This window comes from Linepithema humile, chromosome 5 (assembly GCF_040581485.1).
Source record: "Linepithema humile isolate Giens D197 chromosome 5, Lhum_UNIL_v1.0, whole genome shotgun sequence".
NCBI classification, from domain to species: domain Eukaryota; kingdom Metazoa; phylum Arthropoda; class Insecta; order Hymenoptera; family Formicidae; genus Linepithema; species Linepithema humile.
This window is the reverse complement of record NC_090132.1, coordinates 8600077-8620617: the sequence shown is the minus strand read 5'-3', so window position 1 is coordinate 8620617 and position 20541 is coordinate 8600077. Positions and strand designations below refer to the sequence as shown.

Sequence of the window (20541 nt, the reverse complement as noted above, 5' to 3'; positions counted from 1 at the left end):
CGTGCACAGTGTCGAAAGTTGATCGTTAAATATGTAATATTCTGTGCTACAAGTGGCACAAAGTATATTTTATATTTCGTGTATCGCGTTTATGTGTTTCGGATTTCGTGGCGTGGTAAGTTCATGAGTATCGTAAATTCGTGAGTTTTGTATAAGTGAAATGTGCAATATGTTAACCTTTGGATAGTGCGTGTAATAGAAAATAAGTATTTTCCGACGGTAATTTTTGGATTCATCAAAGCATCGCTGGAGCTGATGTCTAAGGCAGAAACGTCGTTTGCAGCGGATGAAGCAAACTACAATACTCTAACTGGTGAGCATAACATTTGTTTATTATTTAAAAATGTATATCTATACGTACCTACGTAATTACAAAATTTGTATTTGTTAGATATTTATTAAATATTTAAAATATTTATTTAAATGATTATTTAATTAACACTTATTGAGTATTTTTTAAAAATTTAATAAAATTATTCGTGTAATTGATATATAATATGATTATGTTTTATGATAACTACTATAATTGATATTAATTGAAATATATTTCTACATTGTTTCAGATACAGCTGTTAGCGTATTTAGTTAAGGTACAACGACCGGTGAGTGAATTGTACATATATGCATGAACCTACTGCATGAAATACAATATGTATTTTCTATCATCTGTTTTTCTTGTTTCTATCTATTTCTCTCTTTCTCTTTATCTTTTACTTGGCAATATTTACTATACAATTGCTACTCACACTTTGAGTATTATATTTTTATCTGCAATTTACATTTTTACAAATGAATACAAACAGTATTACTGTTTCTCTATTTTAATAGTAACAAATTTTTACACAAGTTATTTATATTAATAATTTTTATTTTTAAGCCGTGATATTAAAATATTTTGGAAGTTTTAATTATTTAAAAAAAAAATTTTATGGAAACTAGATGTATAATATTAACCATGATTATAGTTTCTTTCTAAATCTAAATGTATTTAAGGCACGAGTTTGGCTTTTTTCTGCATTTAAATAATTATAAAAATATCACAATTATTTACATATTTTATTTTTTTGGTTGAAATATATTTATACGTCGAGAAAAATTTTTTGAATTGTAAAAATGTAAATGTGTATGTAATTAAAATGTGCAATTGGAAGAACCAATATATAGATTAACAAATATTTAAATTTCGGGAGGGATAACAACATATTTTTTATTTCTCGAATAAGTTCTTGTTATGACATCATTGTATTATTACAATCGAATTTCCTCGTATTATTACAATCGAATTTCCTTGTCGAATTTATTTGAGCCACATTTTATCGCACTTTGGTATTCTGATTAAAAAAAAAAGACTGTTGCTATTAGATGTCGTGTGCTGTTTGCTAGCGATGTTTGACGTAATATCCGGCTTTGACTAATTTTAAGAGGCCGCTGAGGAACTGTTAAGGTTATGTTTGTCGAAGATGTCATGCTACCTCTTTTGCTTATTTAGGGGTTAAAGTGTCGTGTTTGAGATTTTCTGCAGCTAGATTGAAGCCTTGTGTTGAAAGAATTATACGGTAAATATCAGGATAAATTGTTCATGTTTTAAGAGAGAGTGTTGCTTTTGTCATATCATAAAATTTTGAACAATGTTATATGTGCTTTAGTTCTGAAATGATGATCACTGCTGCTCTAACCTCACTTGCCGCATACTTGCGATAGCTTTTGGAATTGTTTTTTAAATAAGATATATAGAAACATGCTTACATAATGTATTATTTGAGAAATTCTTTTGAATGAAATACCTTTTTACACACTTCAATTAATTTTATTCATTGATCAAATTATGATGCAATGCATCATAATTTTTTTATATCAAGATTAATTGCTAAAATGTAACTAACAATTAATAATGCATGCAATTATAAACAAATAATAATAAATTTGTAATAATTATTGGTATTCATATTCATATATTTGATGCTTCATTAAAGTCATGTTATTTTGTCATAGTCATGGTAATTTATCACATTTAAATGATTTGTTTCTTCAACAAACTGTCTTTATCATTTACAATAGATTCCTAAAATATGGAAGAATATGCAAGAGAACCCTGTCCCTGGCGGATAGTGGATGACTGTGGAGGTGCCTTTACAATGGGTGTCATAGGTGGGGCAATCTTTCAAAGTATCAAAGGCTTTCGCAATGCACCAAGTGGATGGAGACAGCGTTTTACGGGCAGTGTTGTAGCAATCAGACAACGAGCACCTATTATTGCTGGAAATTTCGCAGTATGGGGTGGAATGTTTTCCACAATCGATTGCACGTTAGTCCACTTTAGGGGAGGAAAGGAAGATCCTTATAATTCCATTATTAGTGGAGCAGCAACTGGTGGAATTTTAGCAGCAAGAAATGGTCTACCGGCGATGGTAGGCAGTGCAATTATTGGTGGAGTACTCTTGGCTTTGATAGAAGGTATAGGAATTTGCTTCACACGCCTTTCTGCTGAACAGTTCAAACCTCCATCATTGGTTGAAGATCCATCACAACTGGGCGCATCACCACAGGGCTATCCTTCATAATATTCAATCAAATTGTTTAGATTTATTTGAAATTAGAATGAAATATTCAAGTAACAATAGTATAGAAAACTTTGCACTAAAATTCTCTTTTAGCTGTTAAATTTGTTGCAGATTAGAGATTTTAGATTTATGGTGAAATAATATAGTTTTATTATTTGCCACTGTGTTACTTTAAATCTTCTAATTACAATGCCAAACATTATACTTTTTAAGGATATATTCTGTAAATACTTATAAAATGCTAGTGATAAAAATGAATACAAAGATGTCACATACAACTATACAATATGTCTTAGTGTATCAATTAATTTATTGACACTACATTCTTATACAATATATAAATTCTAAGTATTTTGTTTTATTCGTAACATTAATGTAATGCAATCACAGTAACAAGGCAGTTTACAGGATATATTAAATCAGGAACTTGATTCGTCATCCTCGTCAACCTCCTCTTCAAAATCATATTGTATTGATGGTAAAGATAAATCTAATTGTTTTGTTGGGTTATTTGTTACTGATTCAATTTCCATGCTATTATTTCTCACTGGTGTATTTGATATTTCTTGATTTGAACATCCTGTATTAGTTCCAAATAGAGTGCTTCTCAAATGCAATCGTTCGACCTGCAATGTCAAATTTATTTTTTAGTTAGATTTCTCGTACTAGAATTCCAGATTAAAGCGTTTGATTTAACTGCATTTTTATTCCACATTTAAATTTCTATATACATACCTGTAATGCAAGTATTTGTTTTTCAATCTTTGATAATATATCAGTCAGAAATTCCTTTTGTTTTATTAACCGCTCACGCTGACGTCTTATATCTCTTTCTCGTTCTTCCTTACTCATTGTTCTAGATTTTAATAGATTTTCATATTTCACATATATAATTAAATAACATCGGTTGGCAGAATAAAAATATGTATCATTCAGTTTCTCAATCAGAGCGGATTGAAACTTATACGTTTACGAAGTAACACTTCCACGTTTTGTTTTGATTCCAAAAACAATAGTTCTGCAATTGTCGAATAACAATTGCCACTGATCAGTATAAATTTCTATATTTACAAACTCGGTATAACCTATCATCAAATTAGATTTTCTATGTGAATCATATGAGCCTTGCTTTATAAATATGCGCCATCTGATGCATTTTCTGCTAAATTAATATGGATAACTCAGCCGGTATAGATGTATGTTTTTTTATCACGTGAAGATAACATAAAAATTAGCAAAATCTGCTAAATTTGGTAAAATAGTAATGTGAAAAATAATAATACGAAAATAAATGTACATATAAAACTTTTAAAGAAAAAAAGTATTTTTAATATTTTTTTATTTTTTTGAAGAGCATAAATAAACAGCACAGTATAATACAATGATACTTTATTCTTTCTACAGAGGTCTACATGGTATTATAGGCTAATGACACTTTATCATTGTAGGAATTTTTTTGAGGTACAGAATATTCAAATGGACCACCATGTAACTCATGTAAATATGTACGATTATGCTAATTTGTATATGTTGCGAAACGTGCGAATTTATATGAATAGATTGCGACTCTTTAGCCCACTTGAAAGCTTCATGGCATTCACATTAGTCGTCGATTTCATAAATTTGTCAGTAAAGCTTGAGAGACTTATTAATATCCTGTTTTGGAACTTCGGCTTATATAGGATTTACGCGTATACACATCGATTAATTTTATATTGGCCCATAGTTTATGTAGATATTATTTACATATAAATACATGCACATTCTTGGACGAGAATTAAATCTACAGTTATCAGAATAATCACTGTTAGATAATTGCTCGCAATATCTTGTGATTAACAAGGATATTTCTGTCTACTATTGTGTTATACGCGTTAAGATAAATGTAAAGAGATTGGAACAACTTGGCGCTTTAAGATTGATCGAAATTTTTATCCGTGAATAATTAATAGAATTGATTGATTGATTGATTGAGATTAATCATTAAACCGTTTAATTATAAATCTCTTTTGAATTGAAAATCAAGTTGATGTAGTATGTCTCTTATTATATCTTGAACAGCCATATTTTAACATTTTAAGAGATCTTATTTCATAAGAAAAAAATTTGTAGTTTATTTGCATTACTATTGTAAATACATTTCACAGTAAGATTAAATTAATTCTTCCAGTATTGATCAAACATATATGTTATGAAACACTTTTTCTTATTAATTTGATTTTTACTTTAATTTGAAAAATATTTCAATAGAGAAATACATTTACAAATATACATATAAATAAAATTTAGCACGGTTAATTTAGCACAGTTAAGAAGATGATAAGGAAAATTGCGCATTAAATATATACGTCACTGATAAAATATGTTCTCGATATTTCAGACCAATTTGACATCTTTTTAAAAACTTTTGGACGATTTATAATTCACGCCAGAATTCAGGATAAAATTTTATTTATAATTTTAAGTTTCATGTAATACAGGAAACATTTAATAAAATACATACATATAAAATATATATGTGATATTTTTGTATATGTATGTATTTTTTGTTTTTCTTCGAATGTTTTCTATTATATAAAATTATAAATAGATCCTATTTCAAATTCTGTCGCAAGTTATAGATTGTTTAAAGCGAGCTTTAGAGTATGATCACATTTATATTAGTGTAAACGTTGGAAGAATAGCGTGAGTAATATTCCGAAATTTTTTAGAAGAAATTAACTAGAAATATACTATCATCATATATTTAAATGTACAATTATAAATATCGCTATGCGAACTGAGGTACATGGTAACCTTAGAATTTGGATTGAGGGCTTAATTAAAACTTATACAATTTACAAAGCGTAGTAGGAAAATTAAAGTAACATATATATGGAATAAATAATATATATTCTATTACTTTTGTAGTAATAATAAGGCAAAATTAATATATAATCTATTATTTCTAATGCTTTAATTAAAAGGGAGGAATATACACGGAGAAAATTTTGTATCAAAAATTACTATGTGCGGCAGCCGCGGACCATGAAATAATTATAAAAATTTTTACTATGTTTTTCACATGTAAAACATAGTAAAAATTTTTGGTCCGCGACTTCATGATCCGCGGCTACTGTCGTAATTGTTGATATAAAATTTTCTCCGTGTAGAAAAAATCATGAACACCCTGGAAAGGAATATTAACTTGAAATTTTTTGAAACTACACGTCACTTCTGAGTCAGGATCATCAGTACGATATGATGGAATTAGAGCAACCAATGTCACATTCTATAATTTAAAAACGGGAAAGCAGACGTATCCCGTATATACATATATCACATACCTCTACTTTCAAGAATACAGAATGACATTACTTGTATTAATTCCACGTTATTACGTTTATATATAGAATGCAGCCTGAAATAATGAATTCGAAAGTGATTTGTGGCTGCAGTAAATCGTCATGATTCTTATTAAACTTCTAGTCTCCGAATGAGCCCTATTAGTCGACGAATCATAGACTATAATGTCGTTCACTGCAGCAAAAATCGCGTCAATCCTTGGTAGACGGTGGTGATTCTCTACTGTTATCGCTGGTGAAACTGGACAAACCGAGACCGCCGATTTCGTGGCTGGACGAGCCCGTCGGCGAATTACTGCTGCTTCTGGCACCGCTCAGAGGCGTCACGTTCGTGCTATCTGACGGTATCAGGCCTTCTTTCATTCGCTTTTTCTGCTTCATTCGCCTGTTCTGGAACCAGATCTTCACCTGCGTCTCGTTTAGGTGTAGCGATGAAGCGATCTCGATGCGTCTCGCTCGCGTCAGGTACTTGTTGAAGTGAAACTCCTTTTCCAGTTCGGTTAGCTGCTTATTTGTGAAGTTCGTGCGACCGGTATTGTTGAAGCTTCCCGCGATACCGGCTAACGAACCGGCGATGCAACTCACTGTTCCACTGGCGGTGCTTCCATACACCGACGAGCTTGTCCCTGCGGCCGTGCCGCCACCGAACTCGACCGCATTAGGGTTTGCTTTTGTCGCTGAAACAAATTTGTTATTTTTGTTGTAATAGGGAGGCATTCTTTTCGAACGTAGAGTAATTGTATGTGTGTGTGTGTATAGTGTGTGTATATATATGCAGATGCTATTAGATTAACTGATCAATCTTTGCTGATAATCAATTCATCAACTTTTATTCAATAGAAATTAGGTAATTGAAAATAAAAATTTTTCGTCAAACAAAAACATTAATAAATAACAAAATTTTAATTTATTTTTATGAATGTTTAATTATTCATACATCTGTAAAAAATTGTTATTAATGAAATTTTATTAGAAAAAATACTGGAAATAAGTTTGCAACTCTTGGATAATTAATATAAAAACATTAATGTGATACACATATCATAGTCTGAATAACAATCCAATTTTTATATTACAATATGAAACATGTATAGAATATTCTTTTAGAAGATATTTTAATAGTGGAATTGATTGATACAATATAGAGATTAAATACGATAACAAATGCCTTCATTGAAAGGAGATAATTAGTTTGCTTTCAATTCGGATATAGTCTCCTAAGTATGATGAAATGCGTAACAGACGTGGCTGCAATATGTGTCGAATTAAGCTCAAATCAAATCCTTTAAGTGACAGTCGTTTGCTGGCCATAACAGCTGGTCACTACTCGGGGAACAGTTTTAGGGAGATGACCTGTGCAAAGCTAAACGAATGGTAGGGTTGAGCCCTAAATCTGGATCAAATTGCATCAGCTGTAAAACAAACATCCGGAGTCGTTGTACATTGTTACGTAAAATTTTTGATTTTTCCGTTTCATCGATGTTTTTATACAGCGCGATTTTATAACATTAAATCGCACTGCTGTCGTAACGCAGACAAATTTTTTGTTTGAAAGATGATGCAATTAAAATATATTGAAAACGAAAATGACGCGCTTCGACAGAAGGATGAGGATACATTATGAAAATTAGATTGTTATTTAGACTACGGTATGTAGCAGTCAATTTACTTAATGGCAGAGGGTGGACGAAACTGTCAAGCCACCGCCTTAAAGTCACGTCTTTCCTATTATGTACATTTCCCATCGACGTCTTCAGCTTCGCTCTTCAATATTTTTATAACACATTTTCATTTAATCTGCTCTAAAAAAGTTATATTCCGACATCTTATATATTTGTGGGAATTAATGTGTACGCGTATGTATCATACGTAACCTGACACAAAATATTTATATTCGTAAAATGACTTTCGCGAATTTCCTAATATAACCGAAAAGATCAGTCACTTATGCTGGAGGTCCTGAATTTAGCCTTGCGACCATTAAGCTTACGCTTTTCCAAGCCGAATAATAAACTTGGACAAGTTCTATTAGGCGAGTCAGTGCCAGATTCAATGAAATGTTTCTCGTTTCTGCGACTCATTCATCAATTTAGCACTTTAACAGTAGGACCAGCTACGATGCCGTTGATTTTCTATACGAACCTTCTTCGGCAGCAACGAAGTTGTTGTATTAATGCAATGTTAGAAAACAAATTTCCAAATACTAATAAATTTCATTGTCAATATACGCGATAAATATAGAGTTGACTGACGTTTAGTGAATGAGAAATCAATCTTTTGCATTTTTTTTATTTTGATATGAACACAATATGAATAGAGATTAGCTGTATTGCCGCAAGATATTATCGACTATTATGCTAATCGCTATGCATTTTGCGGCACAAAAATTATATTGCAAACATGTATTAAGCATTTTTCCATTCTATTGGCATTTATTAATTTACATTCAGTTATATATTGTATGCATAGAAATATTGACAATTGCGCGTACAATTCCGAATATTGCAAAATATTTCTTTCATTGATAAATATGATATCAAGTGAGAAATAGGAAAGGGCTGGCGCAAAGGAGCAGGGTATCCTTAATTCCGTCGAATTAGGGGAGTCGCATTGACATCTTTAATTACTTTCTACAGCTTATGTGGGTCCACTTTGAATCACCTTTGCCTCTATCGTGATTATATTGTTACTACTGAATTCTCTGTAATTACACGAAGGGCTCTGACGTGTGCAGTTATAGTGCGGGTCGGTCTATAGATTTTTTAATAGAGGGGGGAAGAATTATTTAATGTCACGCACAATTTGAGAACTAGCACATATAACAGTATAAGAAAGAAATTGATCGCAGCAAAATGTTGCATAATTATTTTAATAATCTTATCGATTCCTCTGTCTTATTTATGTATTTCATATATATATGAATGTAGTCGTATTTTAAACTGCAGACTACTAAATTATCAAAACACAGTGCACATATTTATTTAGGAGCTTAGGTAGCTGGCGTTGATGCGTATAATCCAGACATTACCAGAGATACAAATACAGCTGTATCCTGGATATATCGAACGTTATGCGTCAATAAAAAAAAAATTCTGTTAGAAGCCATGACCGAAAATGATTTTAGAGTTTATTTCGTTATATTTCGTCACATGCACGTATCGTCCAAACCCCAGAAAATTCTGTGAATTAGGGAAAGCATCGGTGCACCCGTATCTATGCTCCTTGTAACATAATACACAAGGATCTTGCATTCTCCTGCGTGTGTTTGCCATCACCTTTTCTTACGTCACCCATGTAGGGAATCCCTCATGGCTTTTAGCCTTTGAATAATATTTGAATTGCGTAATGTTCCTTGAAGAGGGAGGTTCTCGACGCATAAGAGCAGGCATAAAAGCAGATGATCCTGTATGATCAAGGGATTGACTTTCCATAAGTAGCTGCCATTTTTTTCGTAACATGCAAATCCAAAAACAATTTTATAAATATCTATGTAGTTTAGTGTTAAAAGGAATAAATGTTATTTAATGGTCGAAGTAAGATGTGCGCATAATGAATGAATGGTAAAATTAATTTTTTTGCAGACAATTGTGCTCATTGGATATCATTATACAATTATATAATTGTAAAAACTTTTTAATACTTTTAACTAGATTATACGTAGCAACGTTTAGATTATTTTCAACTTAATTGGTAGAATAAGAGAAAAAGTGAACAATTAGTTCTTTGAAATATTTTTTATAGATATAAAAATGTAGATATTAATAAACTAATGTGAAAAGGAAAATTTATTAAAAAACTGGAGACATTTCTACATTAAGTAAATCAAAAATTTATTCGGACAATGTTTAATTTTAGCTAGAGAGTGCTAGCGGTTGGAAAATTTATATATCGTTATTTCATTGATCGATAAAACTATCATTGATAGCAACAGTTCAAATTCATCATTTTTTCTTCGTTCTTGCTTCAATATACTTGCCCTTCTCTTTCTTTTGAGAGACTTTTATGGTTCGATAATCGTGGCGCGCAAAAGCAAAATCGATCGAACTACTGAATGTATATGTACGTATACCTGAAATAATTGTTTTCCTCCTTCTCACTCTTCTTTATTTTAATATTTCTTCATTCTCTCAGCACATATCTTTCTCCTTTTCTCCTATACACACGGCTGCTTTGATAAATAATAATATTAAACCAGGTGAGATTTAATCGGTGGGTACCTTTGAACGACGGTAGATTAGCATGCACACACAGTTAGACGCCACATGCTTAAGTATCGTATACCCTCAGGCGGCACACGAGTTTACGCGTATGTGTGCTTCGAGGTATTACGTATGCATCCTTAATTTAATGCTTCTAATTTAATGTGTCTCTAATAAATTGTGATTTCGAGATTTGATGCACGCGAATAATAATTGCAGTTCAATTTCGTGTTCATACATTTGTTATTTAAATTTCTAGTGTTTTATTATACCTATTGACTTCAATTATTATAAAGAATATCGATTGATGCGATAGGTATGTTTTTCCGCACTGTACAGAAAGGAATCAGTATTGCAAGAATTGAAAACATTTTTTAGAACTTTGCGAATAGAATGCTTACTTTCATGCATTTACCACGTCGAAATTAAAGCTTGTCAAAGTTATATTTTCTATTTTGATCACGCGTTAAAGATTTAACGAACACTAATGAAATCTTTCGAACCGTTTGAGACTCGCTCGAAATTTTTCTCGCATATCTATCTATCTAGTCGGTTTATCGCGAGAACTTGACAAAACGATTTTGTTGGCACAGTTCTTTCCATTCGCACACCCCTTGTCAGTCATCGTCATGCCCCGTCGGTCGCGTTGATTTCAGCATTATGATAGGTAATATCCTGAGTCACAGCGAATACGAAAAGGCAACGTTGTGTATCATAACGGTGTATGTGGAAGGGCTGCGTGCAGCACGTTCGACATTCACACTCCGCGGTTCCCCCATTCGTGAGTATGCCCGAAGCATTTTCCGCTGAAATTAGGCTCAGCACGACACTTCGCGGGGGTCGTTGATAAGTTTCGCGCGCTTTCTTCGCAACAACCTGCCCCGAGCACAGGTGCTGTTAGTTTCTTCGGGGAGTGAAAGCGTTCTTCCGTGAAATTCTATTGAAATTAGAATTTCGATGTAATACAGTATATCAACATTTATCATTTATTCTTTAATTACCTCTACATGTGTAATAAAAAAGTATCAATCGCAAAATTTTATCTTTTATAAATTGAAGCCTTCTTACGATCACAGAAGCTATTATTAATTCCTCGATACAAGATAAGTCGTGCGTTAAACTCTCGTATAAGAACCACAAGACTCGAGGAAAAATCGTTAACAGCTCTTCAGCGTGCTACACAGAAGAGTGTTCATCAATTCGTAATAGTACCGTGCTCATGATCGAAAGTAACGTGTAAATATCGTCTGCAGTGTCTACGGCGATTGAGTCTACGCGAAGGAAGATTACACAGCCCCGGCCGTCGGCCGGAGCGGCGCGGAAATGAAAATCACCATGAGGCGAGACACGTGGACAGCGTTTGTTGGCGGCGGTTGTTGGAGTCCGGCCGAGCGGATCTGTCGGGCCGCGTTCGGACAGGAGTAGCGGCGGCAGCCAGCGCGGGCTGCGGCGCGCTGCGGGCAGACGGGGGCGCCGTCGAGAAAGGGAGGGAGGGAAGGGTCAGTTGCTGCCAGGGTTGTTGCGGGATCCGGGGTTGCCGGGTTCGGCGGGTGGCAGCCCGGGTGGAAACACGCGAACGATCCTCTGATCCCCTCGCGAGATATCGGGCCACTCACTCACGCGTCCGCCGGAGACCCTAGCGGAGCGGCGCGCAACATGCCCAGCCAGTTGTTCGACTCTACCTCACAATCTCTGCTCTATCTTTCTCTGTCCCTTGCTTTACTACAGCCTCGCTCTTTCACTCCTGCTCGACTTTCTTCCTCTTTTGCCTTCAATCGGACATGCCTTCTTTTTGCGTTTATCTCGTTTCTTTTCCTGTTTATCCAGAGCGTCTTTCTATCTTCGGTTGGAGAGAGAAAAAAAAGAGAGAGAGAGAGCGAGAGTTTTGTGCTCTTTTTATTGTCTCTACACATATATTCCTGTTTCTACTCGCAGTCTTTCCTTCACTTTCTCCTTCTATTGCGCGTTATATTTCCTTCGTTATCGTTGTCTCGGTCGCTCTTCCAAGTTCAGGGCTGGCGTGCATGCTAAGCGACCGCTTCGTTTTGTGATTTAAGTCCCGCGGGATAGCTTGATAGATTTTCTGGAGATTTTTCATTTAACAAGTGCATACTGCGTCTGCTGGAATAATCCGTATTTGTTAATCAGCATATTGCATTCGTGCGAGCATGGTCACGAAGCATTTTTGTTTATCAGTTCGATAAGAATGGTATGCAGTATCTTGTTTACACTTAAAGAATATATTATAAATGAGGAAATGTTTCGTGACTATAAGAATCTTCACATATAAAAAATTTGATCAACATTTAGACTTTTCACAAAATTTAGGATTATTAGCACGTATAAGAATTATATAAAATATAACGTACTCTCTCAATGAATACATTTCTATTTTTACTCTAATTAAAATCCGATGCATCGCAATATTTACTTTTTCAACACTTGTTTCACGTATGTATGTTAAAAGGCAATATATTTAGGTAGTAATATTAATTTAGCTGGGAAACATTAATCTCTGAGCTTGTGAATAAAACGTAAGAAGGCCAACGAGCTGCCCGTGAGTTTTATTCTTCGAGCTACGTCGTTAATGCCGCCCCTGCATATATTCGGTCAGAGCGTCGATAACAACATGCATATTTTAAGTCAGCCCAAAAGGTGATAGAAAGAGAGAGAGAGAGAGTCTTCGAGGAAACAGGGGAATATCGTACGTGGAAAATCCTCGATTAAGCGGCGCCTAAATATTATTTATTATATATTTACTATCAGCAAACATAGACGTGAATATTTTTATCTGTGTATTTTTATCTGGTTTTACACTGTGTAGTTACTTGTGACAGTATCTAAAAGATACTTCATGCGCTAATATTTATTTTGTCGACTCGAATAATCTATTGAACTTAATAATTTATTATCTGGAACATAAAAAATTATTTTTTGTTATGTTTTGGATTTAATCTTGAAGAAAAAAAGATTTTAGTCAATGAGAATTAAATTTTGCTTCAATGAAAGATGGGATTCATAAAATTTTAACAAGCTACTTGTATTTTTTTTGGATATTGTATTATTACGATTTGATTTTTCGTAGTTTTAAAAACATTTGTGCGCGTTTATGTATTTTTTGTCATCTTTGAGTAAAGTAATCATTATTTTAAAACTTTTATACACGCGTATTTCAGTAAGTAATTTATAGATATAAACTATACACTGTGATGTAATATTTACGAGTTGAATCCTGCTTATCTATGTAAATGTTATATTAGTTGTCATGTTACTGAGCACGATATAGAAAAGTCTTATCTTTCATTGATGATAATCTTTGATGATATCTTTCACTGCGATCATTTATACAAATATTTGTAGTCGAAGTTTTATGGTAGCTTAAAACATTGTATTACATATATAAATGTGTTATATATAATATTTTGAACGTATAGAAAATTCTTTATTTTTTTTTATTATGACGAAGATATGGAATTATTACTGTTGTGTTACGAGGGGACGTTCGTTTGTCTCGTTTTTTCCCTGCACGGTATTGCCAATCTCGCTATTGAGTATAGAGAGAAGAAATCGAGTTTAGTATGATAGATTGGGCGGGTTGACAGCATCACGACGGTCTCTTTCCGTCTCCTGTCTCGCTCCAATCTTGACTAAGGGTGGTCCGCACCGCGGGCACGTCCCCACAGAAACCCTCTATTCTGGACCCCCTGAAGCATGTTATAGAGGCATGGAAGGAAAAAGAAATGCTATTGTAAGACCTCGGCCAACCAAAAAAGTTAACCAACCAAAATCTACCGAAATCGCCCCTCTACTGTGCTCCGCCCATCTCGTTATTTTCCTCGAATTTTTCTCGTTGTAACGTATTCGTTGCGTGCTGTATCTTCTCAGCCGGCCTCTAAATGTAATTGCTTTCGATTAATTGTCTCACATTTTGTTAAAAATAATTCTCGCTTTTGTGTAGTAATGCTGACGCTATTATGATGTACACGATCTATTCGAATACACGATTTTGTGTTATTGGGATATTTTATGGTTTATTAATTGTTAATTCTATTGGCATTTCTAGAATTTAATATTATTTCATTTAAGCATTAGATACTTGCTGCAAGAAAACTATATATGTATTATTAATTAATTATATAATTATATTATTATCTAAGATATAGGTAAATGTGTGGTAATTGATAAAATTCATAATTATAAAATATTCTGAAATTTTTATCCATTTAATATATTACCACAAATTAAGCTTGTGTGTCAGCATTTAAAAAAATTTTTTTAATTACAAAAGATTTGCTGAAGAAGATTGAATTGTATGCAATGTATTAAAAATATCAAGATGACAGGAGTAAAAACGAAAGGGGTTAAACACGGGGGCGACAAAGTTTCATTTCGGTTTGCATGTTTCGCTGCAATAAACGTCAGTCCCTTTAGTGCCTATGATGGCGTTATTAATTTGATTATAATGAGCTATTAAGTGAAACGCTGGTAATCCCGACAAGCTCCATCCGACGACTAAGCTCACACTCACTCTCTGAGCTAGAAGATTGCGGGGAGCCGTGGCCGTTAAGCAAATTAGTGTGAAGTTAGGGGAACTGTTCCGGCCTTTTTAGGCATTATTTTCAATGAGCCACGCTACGTCATTTTCATGGTCATTAACTCGATATCAACACAGTACACAGGCATTTTTGTTAGTACGAGAATTTATCTTTTTTTTCTGCTATAATATATATATATATATATATATATTAATTATTAAAATTTATTATTTATTATATATTTTCTATAAAGAATGAACGATGTTAGCTAAGTTAATAATAATAATCAAATTAATATCTGTGAGACAGTTACAGTCTACTACTTCCACAAAATAGATGATAAAATGTTTATACTGTAATAAACAAGGAAAAAAACAAGCATGTTTTCTTCACAAGCAATATATTACAATTTTTTTCACGTGTAATTATTCTTGCTTAATAAATGAATTATCTTATCAGTGTCTGAAATTAATCTGATAATTTCAGGAGTAAGACGGTTTTACTTAATCACAAATCTTATCGTAATCTGTTAATGTTTCCGCTACTATATTGTACAATCTAAATTCAATACGTCATGTTTATACACGTGAAGATTGTAATCGTAACTGCAGATTCTCGGTATTTATAAATATGCTTGTAAATAATCCGCTTATCACATACCATACGAGTATGAAAAATTTTTGTCAGTTTGATGCGACTCAAATCTTATCTCTCGACGACATATTGATATTATTTGATATAACATTGCTAAAATATAAATTTGTATTGGATTATATTCATTATATTCACTGCAAATTTTTGCTATATAAATTTATGTAAAATTTAAATGTAGATAAATATTTCTAATTCATATACAATCATGAACATTTTGATTTCACAAGTAAATTTTTTTACACTTTAAGTTAAATTATAATAGTAGTGGAAAAATATTTTATAAATATATTGAATGTTTTTTTATTACGCGTTTTTTACTAGGAAAAGTTAAGACATTTTTTGTAATTTCAAATTTGTCGAAAATAATTTTTTACTTTTAGATTTTTTCTCGCACGTGTATATAATCTTATCTATTGAATTTATAACATTCATATCGTGAACAAAAATCAAATTGTGAGGTAAGATGTGTTTTGTGTTCTGCGGTAAGTTTCCGTTGCATATATACACATCATTGTCTTTGAAAGCATCGTTCATTCTTTGATTTAACGTGAACTTCATGAATAATAATACAAATCTATTTTTATAAATTTATTTATTGTTTATTTATTACGATTGTATCTACGATAAAAAGAAAATCATATTCAATAATAGATTTAACGTCTAATTTTACATCTGACAAAAGAGAAATATTATTTTGATAAATTTAATGCATTGACTAATTTAGCTTTTTAGTTAAAAGATTTAAATGTCACGTTAAAAAGATGTAAATGTGTTAAAGACTTCAGAACAGTTATGTAATTTTTACGTTTGCGATCGAAAATGCGAATTTTTTATCGATTTTCTATCGCCAAGTTTTTGATTGCGACTTCGGCCGTGTCTTTAAACTATTATGAATTTCGTTGAAAACAGAATATAGTCGGAATTGACTTATAGCAAAAAAAAATAATATACGCAATTGCAATAAAAAGATTATTGTGACATGAAATTATTTTCAAGTTATTTTTCACAAATTATTGAAAGTATAAGAGCAATCTTAAAATTTTTTCAATATTTATTTCTATTACAATTGTTCATGAAGTATTGAAATCATTCTGAAATCTGATAGTATTTATCCGAAAATCTATAATAGAACAATTGAAAAAAATGAAATAATTTTAGATGAAAATGTTTTCGAATAAATGCATTATAGCTGTTCTGATAAGATAAAAAAAAATTGATAAATATGTGATAGTAAATTGTAAACTAAGAATGTTAAGAATTATTAATGATATTCTTATAAGATTGAAATTATTGGATAATATACGCACATGATTAATAATTATAGCAATCGTAATTACGTATTGCACTTTATTAATTTTTCTACATACAAATTGTTTGAAAGTGGTTGACTTAGCTTACCGAGTTACATTTTATTTTTGACAATCTATCCGCTTGTTTGTCAATCTTAATTGAAGACCATCTTCATAAAAATTGTTGATATTTGATCAAGTGTTATTCTAGTACTACTTTGACGTGCTGAATGTATGTAAAGTGTTTTCAATGAAGCGCGATTGAATCAATTTATGCTTCCAAGAATTAAGATTGCTCTGTTAGCAATGAACGGATAAATATTTTTTTATTAACTTTAAAAATGCTAATTACAGATTGCTTAGTGCATTTCGAAATTTTGTAAAAATATAATATTAATTACTTTATGTAAAACTGGTAGATGTTTAAACATAAAACGGAGTGATACATAATTAGTAAGGCGCGGATGTTCGTGCACGATCCCGTGTCGCGCGCAGAGAACCGCTGCGTGCGAGTGAGTCGAGTACTCGCTGAGGTAGCATTTCTCGAGAAAACCCGATTGTCAATTCATCTGAATTCAATATATCTATCGTGTATAATGTGTATAATCGGGTCTTCTCGAGAAATGCTACTTTAGCGAATACTCGACTCACTCGCACGCAGCGGTTCTCTGCGCGCGACACGGGATCGTGCACGAACATCCGCGCCCTAATAATTAGAAATGATAGAAATTCAAATTATAATTATACATTTTAAAGAAGATTATAGAAAGCATATTTTAAAAATAATTATTTTAAGGAGATCTTTTTGATATTAGCAACTAGAATGAAAATGTAAATATGATTCTTGATATATGATTCGAGGTTTGCTATAGAGATAATTTCTGCGCATATATCTAATTTTAATTTAATTTTTATGATAGTATATGTAACTCTAAAAACGAAGGCACGCGCGGTAATGGTAACTTTTCGAATAACGGGGTCGTGTAAGATAGACAACCGTGATTCTGCATCTTTATACTACCTAGCTAATCAAGCGATGAACGAGGTTTAACGAGTGGCTACCGGATCGCACCCACAGAATACCTAATTTCACGCTAGTTTGTTCGCTGCGCATAGGCGTCGACTTGACTGGAAATTTAAACTGAAGTGTGGATGCACTTACCGATTGGCTTGGGCACGTTTCTCTTGACTTGCATCCACTTGTAGGTGGGCACTTGAGTCTGTTGTTGTTGTTGTTGCTGCTGATGGTGCGCGTGTGAGTGTTGCTGATGATGATGATGCCCGTGCTGATGGGGATGCTGGAGGTGACCGGACTGTTGCAAAACGTGATAGGTCGCTGCATCCGAATTTTCTTCTTTGTAATGTCCCGGCGGATGCGCGGAGAATTCGCTCTGCGGAATCTGCGTCTGGTAGTGCAAAGATTCTTCCGAAGGTAGTTGATGGAGATAGTTCGAAGTTCCGCCGACTGCTATTTGGTATTCAGGGTCGTGATGATGATGGTGATGGTGATGACTAGAAGATTGATGATGAAGTTGCTGATCGTGCTCCGTTCTTGGATGACTAGTTTGAGGTACCGTGGTCTGATGGAGGTTGCTGCCAGTGGGCGGATGATGATGGTGATGGTGATGATCCTCTCGGTAAGCAGGCTGTTGAATGTGATAGCTCTGATGCGGGTCCACCGACGTTACCGCGTGTTGCTGTTGATTCGGATACGATGAAGATGACGCGTAATCCAGGTTGGTGTAGCTCAGGCCATTTTCCGAGGAAATTATCGGGGTGGTAGAACCATTCTCGTGGAGAACGGCACCCGTCGGAGAATAGAAGCCTTGAGGCGGCGTACTGGATGACGCGCCCGAGTCGGCGGTTAGGAAGCTCTCGGAGGATGACGAAGAATATGGCGCCACTGCAGTCTGGGGGTAATAATGAGTTGGAGCTACTTCTGCGGAAGGTGGCACTGACACGTGACTGCCGACGGATGAAGACTGGTGATGGTGGTGATGATGATGATGATGATTTCCTTGACCCGAGAACACGTAGTTAGGATATGAGTCTGGTTTGCCGTAGGTCCCGTACATGCCCATGTCCATCATCATCATCCTCGTAACGGAGAGACGAATCAATTGACCACCCACTGTTTCAGTAACTCCGATGCGTAGTGTCCGGAGAGCAAAGCGAATAAGAGAGATGATTTACATCATGACGAGAGTCGTATACTATTTTCTTGATTAATTACTTCAACATTGTGTATATAAATTTACGATTTTTTTGTTTTATGCAAACAACACAGAACGGTGAACATTTAAATTTATCTCGCCAAACAAATTCGCGACAAGCACAACATTAATCAGTACTTGATGACACCGCAAAAAAAGAGTTTTGCACAAAATAAAAAAGTTTACGTTGTGAAACAAATGTGAAATCACAGATGCAATCAAGTATTAAATTTTCAATTAAAAACAGTTTCACAATTATGCACTGAAACGTTGAAGAAGACGTATGTCAATTTTACAGATTTTTATAATTTTGCAGTAAATGTCCAAGATTCAAATTCGAGATTTGTATACTTCAATTCGAATTTGATATACTCCGATGGTTTTCAGCGAGTAATCAGAATCCACAGGCATTACGGAACGTTAATTATTGTCCGCGAAAATCCATGCGAGCATTCGTGCAGTCGATCCGTCCGACATGGGTCGCTGGAGTGGACTGGTTAGGTGGACTAGTGTAGCGGAAAGCTACACACAGGTGAGACTGACCCGCAGCGGTCTGGCGTGTTCGAGTTTTCCTTCTCTCTCTTACTCGTGCGTACCACCCAGACGTGGAGTGGCGGCATTGCGCTGCGTGATATTAGTTTCAGGGGGAAGTCTCCATTATCGGTAGGCGGCTCGTAAAGGTAGTCACGTGATGGAAATTGGGCGGTGCCAGCCAATCGTGGGTGAGTCTGCGCGCCCCGAGTCCACTACCTCATGATGGATCACCAGTGTGAATTTTATTTTTCGTTCCTTCTTTTTATCTGGCACGCTGCAGTTGACACTTATCGTCGCGGGTAGGAGTCGGGTATTATATCTCGGTACCCACCTTCTATGCTATCCGGAGGCAAGCAACCTCCGCCCTTCTATCCAGGATAGGTTGTTTTGTGCCTTCTGCCTTTTTTGCCTTCCCCGCTCTTGACGGGTCCTTCTATATACTTGCGTGTCTCGCTCGCCTCGAGGTACCAAGGTACCAACATCCTACGTTTTTATTATAACTCGACAGTTGATGGTTTAATTATAGCTCGTATACATATGATTTACTTGATTTTATTAGTCAATGTTGAAAACTGGATTGCTGTTCAATGAGCAGAAAATAATATCAATATACGGTATAAGGCTTTTTAAAACTATAAAAGTATAAAATGGTTGCTTGTTTACAATTTTTTGAAATGTTACAACATATCGCACAATCACGTCTCACAGCTTTAACTGATTTTACATACTGATATTATTTTCTATGTTAAAGAGCTGATTTTCTCGATATTCAGGATTTTACTACCATTTTATAAATTATATTTTTAGAAATATGATTTTGAACAACTAAACTTATATCATAAATGCAAAATAGATGAAGTAAAGTTTATTTGCAAATAGTTTTTGTATAGGTATTATTACATTGTCCAAAAAAAGTGGAGATAGATAATTTAATTTGGTAGCTGTGTCACGCTAATAAATAAGAAAGATATTTCGGTTACACAGGCGCGCGACGCACGAAACAATTTGTGACTCTTCAGACTGCTGGGATATTCATCATCTTCACGTCGTCGAGACCCTAACATGACAATATACTACTTCTAAAGGTATAACGAAGGACTAGGTCACATTCGATGCTATGTCCCTGAAAATTGTTAAAGGTTTCTTTAAATTCGTAAAGACTTTTAACTTCTGTGAGAGCGAATATATTTTTTTACAGACGTTATATTGTTT

General features: G+C 34.0%; 2 protein-coding genes across 2 annotated transcripts; one reads left to right on the top strand and one right to left on the bottom strand.

The window, feature by feature from the left end:
* The first annotated feature begins 1395 nt into the window (after positions 1-1395).
* LOC105674030 (mitochondrial import inner membrane translocase subunit Tim17-B) lies at positions 1396-3071 on the top strand. The gene is made up of 2 exons (XM_012370078.2): positions 1396-1556; positions 2059-3071. The coding sequence occupies exon 2, from the start codon at positions 2070-2072 to the stop codon at positions 2559-2561; it is 492 nt and encodes a 163-aa protein (XP_012225501.1). The 5' UTR covers positions 1396-1556; positions 2059-2069; the 3' UTR covers positions 2562-3071.
* An 864-nt stretch (positions 3072-3935) lies between these two features.
* lab (labial) lies at positions 3936-19350 on the bottom strand. Its single transcript, XM_012370088.2, has 2 exons — positions 17745-19350; positions 3936-6582 (listed from the first exon to the last, which is right to left on the bottom strand). Exons 1-2 carry the CDS (start codon positions 18676-18678, stop codon positions 6098-6100), a joined length of 1419 nt encoding a protein of 472 aa, XP_012225511.1. The 5' UTR covers positions 18679-19350; the 3' UTR covers positions 3936-6097.
* Positions 19351-20541: the final 1191 nt, after the last annotated feature.